Source organism: Malurus melanocephalus, unplaced genomic scaffold (assembly GCF_030028575.1).
Source record: "Malurus melanocephalus ecotype Western Australia unplaced genomic scaffold, MMel_1.1 scaffold_617, whole genome shotgun sequence".
Lineage (NCBI taxonomy): Eukaryota > Metazoa > Chordata > Aves > Passeriformes > Maluridae > Malurus > Malurus melanocephalus.
The window spans coordinates 9,458-19,480 of NW_026623849.1; the positions used below are offsets into that span (position 1 = coordinate 9,458).

General features: G+C 57.6%; 1 protein-coding gene across 2 annotated transcripts in view; it reads left to right on the plus strand.

Moving 5' to 3' along the window:
- HNF1B (HNF1 homeobox B) overlaps positions 1 to 10,023 on the plus strand; it is a 23,085-nt gene that overhangs the window by 8,961 nt on the left and 4,101 nt on the right. For both annotated transcript variants that reach the window (XM_057383259.1, XM_057383260.1), the window contains exons 4-8: positions 192 to 433; positions 6,323 to 6,486; positions 9,069 to 9,201; positions 9,299 to 9,490; positions 9,898 to 10,016. In XM_057383259.1, the coding sequence (XP_057239242.1) occupies positions 192 to 433; positions 6,323 to 6,486; positions 9,069 to 9,201; positions 9,299 to 9,490; positions 9,898 to 10,016 (850 nt within the window). The remainder of the gene's footprint in view (positions 1 to 191; positions 434 to 6,322; positions 6,487 to 9,068; positions 9,202 to 9,298; positions 9,491 to 9,897; positions 10,017 to 10,023) is intronic.

Consider the following 10,023-nt stretch of genomic DNA (forward strand, 5'->3'; position numbering starts at 1 on the left):
TGATACCACAGGGATGCAGTGGAGCTGACACCACAGGGATGCTGCTGCAGTGTTCCAGCACTGTCAGAGGGAACTGGGATGGCTTTTACAGAACGGCTGTAGCTGCAGACAGCAGTCGGGCTTGCAGGAAGGGCTGAAACTCTCCCAGATCTGTGGTCATCCCTTGTTCCAATGTGTCCCCTCGCACGCAGGGCCGAGTGTCTGCAGCGAGGAGTGTCCCCCTCCAAGGCACACGGGCTGGGCTCCAACCTGGTGACGGAGGTCCGAGTCTACAACTGGTTCGCCAACCGGCGCAAGGAGGAGGCTTTCCGCCAGAAAYTGGCCATGGACGCCTACAGCTCCGGCCAGCCCCCGCACAGCATGAACCTGCTGCTGTCTCACGGCTCCCCGCACCACAACCAGCCCAGCGCCTCCCCTCCCAGCAAAATGCCAGGTAAGGCGCTGCTCGGGGGGTGCTGGAAGAGCTTGGCTGGGGAGAGGGAAGCAAAGAGGGAGAGGATGCTGCTGCCCCTGGTCCGTGCTGCAGCCTCGGTGAGGGATGGTGATGGAGAGGAGCATGTGCGGTGTTGTGGCCAGGCTGGATTTCTGGCGTGCCCGGGATAAATCAGTGCTTGCTTGGTTGGTTGAAATCACTCACGGGAGCTCTGTGCGGGCTCGGCCGGGCAGGGAGGRGCTGTGCCCAGCAGGGCAGGAGGAGCTGCCCCGAGCCTGCCTCTCTGTGCCAGTGCTGGGCACTGGGGAGCCCTGGTTTTGGGGGTGCTGGAGCCCGTGGGAAGCTGTGGCAGTGTCCTCAGTGTCAGAGATTCCCCAGGCTGCTCCGTGACTCTGCACCATCCCTGTGCTCCTGGAGGATTGGAGCAGCAGATAACACCCGGGGAGGGGGCTGCACACCCGGGGGTCTCCTCAGGGCGACAGGAATTGTTGGGAGAACAATCCCCATTGTCCCCTGGGCAGCCCCGGGCACGGGGATCGGTGGTGGCGGTCGGCGCGGGGGCTGCGTCCCCACCGCCCCTCGTCCCCCTCGGACACCGGGGAGGCTGGAGCCAGCCACCGCCTGGAAATGACCCTGCCCGGCTCGGAGCTCACACCCAGCCCGTTCCAAAGGCAATTCAAAAAGGAGCCCGAGCGGCGGAGAGTCCCCACGGGAGGTGCGGGGCCGGGACGCGGCCGGAGGGTGGCTGGACACCGGTCCAGCGGTGACAGCGGGTGACAGTCCCCGAAAGTCCCAGGAGATGCTTCTGGGCGGCTCCCCATCCTGGGAAGAACCGGCAGCATCCCGGGGCACGGCCAACGGTGACCAAAATGTGACCCTGCCCCAGGAATGCCCCGCACAATGGCTGGGACGGGGAGGATTTGCCCTCCTGTCACCGGCTGATTGCTTACAAGGTGCCCTACAAGCACATTGTCAGCAGAATCAGCTGTTTTCGGTGTCGCGGCGGGCTTTACAATGCCCCACCAGCATGCAGCCCCGCATTGTCACGGCGTTGTCCCCCCGTGCATGCTTAATTGACAATTAAGCCGGGGCTTTGAACGAAGCCCGCTGCCTTTGATGTGCCCCCGGCCTGCCAGCGCTCATGGGGCACCCCCCGAGAGCCTTTGTTTTCTTCTATTAGGGGACAGCAATTACTGTAACCGCGGGCATTTATCTCGGGGCTGGAGGGCCGTTAAGCCCCAACCTTTATTTTGCCGTCGGAGCGGTGCCAGCAGGGGCCGGCCGTGGCTATAGGGCCGGTGACAGCCCATTCCGAGGGGCTTTTGAGCGGGGCAGGAGTGATGGCTGCGGGGAAGGGCCCCTCCGGAGGGGTCAGGGGGGCTCGGATGTGGGAATTTCTTGGCTATCCGTGGGCCTTTCCGAGGAGATGGGCATTGCTGTGGGGTTTTAGGGATGATTTGGGGGTGATAGGCAGGGATGGMGCTCAGCCTTGATTGCTTTAGGGTGCTTGGATCAAGCTGGATCCAACAGCTCCCAAAACACCGCCGGGTCTGTCGCTGCTGGAGCCTCCTCAAGGGATGTTTGGGGTGGTGGGGYACATTTGGTGCTGTCCCCGCTGCCTGGCTGACCCCATCCCGGCCGTCCATGCTGGGATTTGAACTGTCCTTGCCCCGCTGCGGCGGCGTCTGGGCCGCTCAATGCTTTAACAGCTTAATGACGGCGCTGAGCCCGGCCCTGCCCTGCTTTCCCCGTGTCCTGGCAGGAAACGATGGGGCTGGAGCTTTGGGGCAGCTGCAAAGCTCTGCCGTGCCCGGACAAAGGGGGAGCGCCTCTCCTTGGGACATCAATGGGGTCKTGCAAAAGGCGGAATGACAGCGGGGCAGGGATGGGAGCTGTAAAAGTCAAACATCCTGCGGCCTCTTCTCGGGGATCCATCTGTCAAGCCTCGAGCTGTAGTTTTTAACTATTTGGAGGTAAATACTTAAAGCCTTCCTATCTCAGAGGCTTCTCTCAGAGGCTGGACTTTTCCCTCACTCTGGGTTTTATCAGCAATCTTGGCTCCCTGTTTGATTTGAAGGTCACTCGGGGCTTTATCTCGGTGCCATGCCGTAGACTCTGGCTTATGCCATTTTTATCTTCAAGAGCCCCGAAGACAATCGGGGCATTGATGAGATTAGGGGCAGTGGCGCCCGCCCCCCGCTCCCACCCCGCATACAAAGGGCTGCCCACAACATGGGGTGTCCTGGGGGGTCCACGGGGTGTGGGTGTGATTCACCCATGGGTCAGAGTGTGATTTACCCACCCATCCCTCCATCCATCCCTCCATCCCTCCATCCATCCATCCATCCATCCATCCATCCATCCATCCATCCATCCATCCATCCATCCCTCCCTCCATCCATCCATCCCTGTTTTGCAAATATCAGAACAATCACATTTATATACACCTATGTATATATATATTAAAATACATTATTTATATATATACATTCATATATATATATATATATTAAAATACATTATTTATTTATATACATTTAGATATCTCTATAGATGGAGACAAACGTAAAAACAACCCAGCCCCACCCCTGAGGTTTTTCCTAAAACCCAATTTAAGTGCTTTAATTTTCCTTCAGAGAAAAGCCCGCCGGTGATCCCTCACTCCGGGGGTGCCCCCAGTCTGTACCTGGATCCTTTCTGGAGTTTTTGGGGTGCTGGTTCTTGCTGGGACCCGGTGCCAGAGGTTGTAATATTTTACTGTCGGGGGCATTGTGGGGCTCGGTGGGTACAGTGCACTGTTAGGAGCTTTTCCCTGTTTTATGGGGGTAATTAGAACTTTATGACAGCAGCGAAATGGGAGGGTCCAGTCCCCATAAACGGGTTTATAATGGATATAAACTATGCACCTCTGTAACTGAGCAAGATTAACACTTTAGGGACAATTTGAGTGGCAGCCCAAAAATCAGAGCTGCCCTCRGTGCTGTCTGGACTGGAATTTTGGGAAGGTGAAAATGTCCCATCAGTGACCTGGCTGTCCATGGTGTCAGTGGGTGGAGCATCGCTGAGTCCAGCGTGACCCCAAAAATCACACTTCACATTTCTCACCCCGCTTTCTCACCTGGCAGCTGCATCCTGGGGGGTCAGGCAGAGAGCAGAGCTGAATCCCTGCTGCCACCAGCTCACCGGTGACTTTTTTGGGGTCTGTTTTGGGGTTTGGCATTGCTGGTGATGTGCAGGACATTGGTGAAGGTCTGGGGGAAGTAGCACACATGGGAGGTCCCATGGGCTGTGGCAGCAGGGCTCCCATGAGAAGGACAGTTAAAAGTACAGAAAAGTGGGGGTTTTTTGAAATACAATTTATTTATATGAAAAAAAAATACAATTTATTTATATCCACATGACTTATAGCAGAGCAGAACCAAACTGCTTCACTGCTGCCAAAGGCACAGGACTGGCGTGTTCTGAGAAATGGCACAAGGCTGTGATGGGAATGATAAAGATCCCAATTGGTGCCTTAAATTCCCACCTCACCACCCCAAAAGCTGGGTGAGGAGGGTGGTTCTGGCACCCCAGAGAAGCAGAGAGGTGCAGGGGGTGTCTGTGGATGCACAGGACCCCCCTGCCCTGGGGGTTGTCCCTTTGCTGTCCCCATCCCTCTGCTGGAATGGGGTTATGGCTGTGGGAGCCGGACCCTGTGGCTCGTTTGGGGCAGGGGAGAGCAGTAAAACATTCCATGGGCTGTGCAGCTCAGGGGCCACACAATGGCCCATCCCATAAACTGACTTTTATTTTACGGCTGTAGCTCCAGTTAAAAAAAAAAAAAAAGGCTTGAGGAGGGAAGGCTCCGCCGCCAGAGCCATTCCCGGTGATCCCCATCCAGGCTCCTCTCCCGAGCATCCTCGGGAAGAGGCTGAGGGGGAATAAATCCCTTTGCACCAGGGCTGCTTCCAGCTGTGGAGGCACAGAGAGCAGCAGGAGAGCCGGCTCTGAGCTGTCTGAGCCCAGCTCATAAACCCTGGATGCTCCAGGAGGAATTCTACAGTCCTGGTAGGGGCAGCTGGAGCTGTCCCCTGCACTGTGGGGACATCCCAGGGGTTGTGCCACCAGGGGAGGGTTGGATTTYGGGGTTCAGAGAATGAGGGAGGCCRAGGAGCTCGGAGGAAAGGCACCACCATCATCAGGGAGCTCYGTGTGCTGCAGCAGTGACAGCAGCAATGCCTTGTAGCGCCTTCCCAAAATTAATGATGGGACCTGCCCAAATCCAACCCTGGGGACACGTAAATAATAACAGCTCATTCTAGGAATGGGGAAAACCCAGTGAGGAAGGTTTTTCTGCCCTGGCAGAAGCTTCTCCCTGCTCAGCATCAGTTTCTGGGCAGGCTCCTTGGTGGGGCTGGGGAGTGGCACCGCTGTCACCAGCCCCAGAGCCCAGCCTTGCTCTCCTTGGGGGAGTTAATCTTCATCAAGGCTCTTCTTCAAGACTCGGAGTCTTCAGTGGTTTTATCTAGAGACCCAAAATCTCAGTCCCCAGCCTATCTCGGAATCTCGGCGCTGGTTATTGTTCCTCAAACAATCAAAGTCTTGTCCTTGGGGTTGCAAGGAAGAGCTTGAAAATCAGCATTTAACCTCTTGTGTGTTTTGAAGCCAACTTCACCACTTTGGGTAGCTTTGCTCACGGGTTATCACCCCCTCAGCTGGATAGGGCATTGTGTTTAAAATGGACTTTTTTTTGGTTCTTATTGCCCCCAAAAGAGCAGCAGAAACTCTGATTTCTTTCCGAGAGGAGCCGTCTGCGCTCCCGTCTATCTCTCAGATCACGCCCAGAAGAAGAAGAAAGGGTTTTATTTTATCTCCCTGCCATTGTTTAAGCAGTGCTGGGATCCCAGCCCAGGGTGAAGCACCCTCTGCGGGGCCGGGGCCGCGGGAAGAATGCGAGTGACAGTGCCCCGGTTGAGTAATGTTTACCCTGCTCACGGCGGGGACGTCCACTCGGGCCGGCAAATATCCACCTGCCAGAGGACATTCTTTTATTATCAGGGATAAAGGGGGTTTGCTGGGAAATGATCAGGAGCCAGACCTGCTGAGGAGATTCCTATCTGTGCGACGTGTTTAACCAGCTGATGGGGAAAATTCGGAGTCGATGGCGGGGTGGCCGTGTTGTGGTTTTGGTGCAGGGTGTGGGGTGATTTTGGAGCTGGTGGCAAGCTCCAGTTATGATTTCTTTGCTTTTCCTTGATTTATAGATTAATTTTAGCATAGTCCTCAGAGCATTCTTCACTGATGCCATGGGCTGACCTCCTGTGTGGTCTCTTTTAGGAGCTGTCCCTGTGCCCTGTGCTGGTGGTCAGGGTGGCTGCAGGGTGGGCTTTTTGTGGATTTTTTGCCAGAATTGCCTGGTTTGTCTGTCCATCACCCACTGCTTCGATCCCAGGGCAGTTCAGCGAACCTGGCAGGGAGCACAGGGCTGGACTCCTCCWAATAAATGTCTTCTCACTGTAGTTGTCAAGGCAGCCCCGTAAAGGACACTGTTGTTTCCCATGGGTTTTCCTCGGTTAATTATTTGTGATCTGTAGAATGCCTTTCCATGACACATGGCTGATCATATGGTTATCAGCGCGGGCTGCTTCAGCCAAATTAAATATATTTATATAGAAGAGCTGTGCCAGAGCCAGATTTCTTTCCAGGGCAGCAGAGGGTTGGGGTCTGCTTTGGGTGGTGGGTGTGTGTCCTACAGTTGTGGGGAGGGTTGGGATGGGATGCTGGAGGGCTCGAGCAAACAGTGCCATGGGTGTGGGAGCTGGGCACAGCTTGGCACATTTTCATTCTGGTGCCACAGGGAGGGTGGGCACAGAGCCTGGCAGTGCCCACGGTGACACCAATGTTTTGCAGGGGTGCGCTACAGCCAGGCGGCGAGCGGCGAGGTGGCATCCTCGGGGGCCATGAGCCACCACGGCAGCGGTGCCATGGTCACCACCAGCCAGGCCGTCCTGCAGCAGGTCTCCCCGGCCGGCCTGGACCCGGGCCACGGTTTGCTCTCTCCCGACGGTAAAATGGTGAGTACACCTGGCCCATTGTGGCGGCGGCGCTGATAAGATAAGAGGGCGCAGCGGGCAGAGCAAACACGCTTTCCCCGGGTTTCACACGCGGCCAGGTTGAACAATGGCGCATTGTGGGGGACCGGGGTGACGCTGTCCCCACCGCCCGCCCCCGAGGCGGCGCTCCCGGTGTGTGTGACAYCCAGAGCTTCCCGGGATGAATCTGGCAGAGCCCGGGGGTTCATTGATCGCACGCTGGACGCGCTGGGTGGGTCACTGTTTGCTTTTTCTTGCCAGTGACACGGTATCGATAAAATACTCATTCATTACTTTTTCACTGAGCCTTCCCCAGGTCTGGGCTTTCCTTGTGAGCAGGGACCTTCTTGTCCCGGGTGTCACCCAGGGGACTGAAGCTGCTTGTGCTGCCTCTTCCCATCCCCTTTGCCACGTCCTTGGGGCTTTTCTGCAGGGGTTTTATGGGCAGAGAAGCATGGCAGGAGTGGAGATGGACATCAGCATCCCTGTGGGGCCGGACATCCCCCTGTGCTGGTGCTGCAGGGCTGTGGAAGGGTCTGAGCACTCGGGGTGCCCCTTCCTGGTGCAAAGCTCTTGGATGGGTGGGTACAGGAGCAGGGAAAGGAGAGGGTACAGGAGTTTGGGTCAGGACAGGATGGGATGTGATAGCAGAGCACAGCCCGTCCCTGCAGCAGGCTGGCAGAGGTTTGTGTGCAACTGCTGCTTTTCCGGGAACAGTTTTTTTTTTTTCCCTGCTGAAATCGAAAGTCAAACATGGCACTGGGTGACGGGGCCAAGCCGGTTCCTGCCCGGTTTTCACTTCCATTTTCAGAGGGCTGTCCCTCCTGGGCCATGCTGTCAGTCTCCTGGCGAGGCTGGGTGACTGTGGAGGGGCTCACTGTCCCCTCCCTCAGCCGTGGCACCATTTCATCGTGCCTTTCCTTCTGACTGGAGGGGGTCTCCAGGCACTCACCCTGTAAAACCAAGCGCTCCCTGCCAAGCTGGGGGCACAGTGCAGCGCGTCACCCCAGCCCCCCCAGCGCAGTCCCTCTGTCCCAGCACGCCCAGATCGCCTCAGGGGTGTGTTGAGCCTCGTAACCCTCAGCCTGGAAGCCATAAAATGAGTCAGGGATAAAGACGGCGGCGGCGGCACAGTGTGCCCGGGGTGGGGGTCCCCATGGGTGACACGGTGCCAGCACCCCCTGTCACCTCCTGGGACCAGTGGGGAGACCCCTGGAAGGGACTGGGCAGCACTGGAGAAGGAAAGGGAGCAGATCAAACTGGGAAAAGCTCAGGTGCAGCAGAGGAGCTCTCCCCGCGGCTCAGCCTCTGCCCAGCGCCGTGGGGACCACACGGGACCGTGGCTCTGCCAGCTTATCTCCCATCTCCAGGCAGGGCTAGCCGCTGCTTGCTCGAGGTTTAATAGAAATATGCTGTAGGCTGTGGTTTCTAGTAAGTAAACATGTGCCTTCAATGCCCCACATGAAACGAGGAGCTGCCAAGGAAGTTGCTGCATCTTTCAGGAAAGAGCATTTCTGAGGTTGCAGAGATCTTTGGTGGCTCGCTCTTTCAGAGTTTGCCTGAACTTTGGCAGTGCCAGAGGGTCCAGCCCGAGGGTCTGGTGCCCGCAGGGTTTTTTCCAGTCATGCACAATGCAGGTGCAGCGCTCTGGGGCTAAACAGCCCGTGAGAGGAGCCGGGGCTGCGGGCGAGCGGCGTGTGCTTGCCGGGAGCTGTTTGGCTTGTGCAGCCGAGTGTGCCGTAACCCGGCCTTGAAGGGACTTTGAAAGTGGAAAATACCGGATCAGGAAATGTGAGTCACTCCCGGGCTTTGGAATTTATTGATGGATTTGTTTCAGTCGCTATCTCCAGCTCACATGTGCAAAATAAACAAGGTGCTCGGAACCGGTGTCCAGAAATGTCACCCGAAGGGCCGCGGGGATGGCTCCGAGTCGGGATCGAGGTCGCTCAGTGCAAGAGGGCTGATGAGAGGGATTAGGGGAAGGTGCAGCAATTAAAGAAATAAAGCACTTGTGTGTCCTGGGGACCAGCTCCAGTCCTCACAGCACGTGCCAGCTGCCTTTGTCTGATCCCTAAACTTTGGCCCGAAACCCCGGGCACTGGCTCTGGCTGTGCACACCCTCCCCGTCTCACCAGTATCCTGCCAGACTGGTGACTAAGATCATCACCACGGGGCCCTTTTAATCTGCATTCCGTCATTTTTCATCACCTTCCTGAATTTAGAGGTCCCACTTTCCCCTAAAAGCACGATGGYTGGAAGTTAATGAGTGTTGAGAGTCGTCAGCTGTCCCCGAGGGCTGGAGCTTGAACTCGGGGGACAAACTGGCAAAGGCTCGGGCTGTGCCGTGTCCCGATGCCATGCTCCAGTGGAGCTGGAAGCCAGTGCCAGCCAGGTCCTCCTTCCCAGGGCTGCTTTGCTGTGTGTTAACGCCAAGTGCAGGTGCTTTAATTGGGATCTGCACCCCGGGGCTGTGGGTGCTGAAGCCCCAGTGATTTCTGGGGAGGGGGCTCTGCTGATCCCCAAAGCGGGAGCTCTGACGGTGCCATCCTGCCTTGCTCCTGCAGATCTCCGTGTCGGGAGGCGGGCTGCCCCCGGTGAGCACCCTGACCAACATCCACAGCCTGTCCCACCACAACCCGCAGCAGTCCCAGAACCTCATCATGACGCCACTCTCGGGAGTCATGGCCATCGCCCAGAGTAAGTGCGCCCCGAGGTCACCTCTGAGTGTGTCAGGGAGGGGACACTGCCCGCTGTGCCATGCTGACATCCCGCTCTGCTCTCTCGCTGCCCCCAGGTCTGAACACGTCGCAGGCTCAGAGTGTCCCGGTGATCAACAGCGTGGCCGGCAGCCTGGCAGCCCTGCAGCCCGTGCAGTTCTCGCAGCAGCTGCACAGCCCGCACCAGCAGCCGCTGATGCAGCAGTCCCCGGGGCACATGGCGCAGCAGCCCTTCATGGCCACCGTGACCCAGCTGCAGAACTCGCACAGTAAGGGTCGGGGGGAGCTGCGGAGGGCTCTGGGAATGAATTCCGATGGGAAAACCAGCTTGTGCTCTCCTCCTGCTCTGCCCTGCCCGAGCTGGCTGCTCCTCTCTGTGGTGGTTCCAGCCCATGGGATGCTCAGTGGTGCGGGGTGGTCACATCCCGCCCTGTCCCTTCCTTCCCCCACTCCACCCGTCTGGTTCAGCCACGTCCTYTCGATCCCCATGACTTTCTGAGGGTGAGCTGCTGCCTGAGAACGCAGCAAGCAGCGGGTTCTTCCCGTGGCTCCTTTTAACTCCTCCCTGTCTCCGTGCTGCCCGTTCCCACAGCACCCCCGGACCGTAGCGGGGTTCTGAGCCCCCAGGGTAGGGCTGGGGGTGGCTGTTCCCTGACCTGTCCCTTCCTCTCGGCAGTGTACGCTCACAAACAGGAGCCCCCCCAGTATTCGCACACGTCGCGCTTCCCCTCGGCCATGGTGGTGACGGACACCAGCAGCATCAGCACGCTCACCAACATGTCTTCCAGTAAGCAGGTAATGA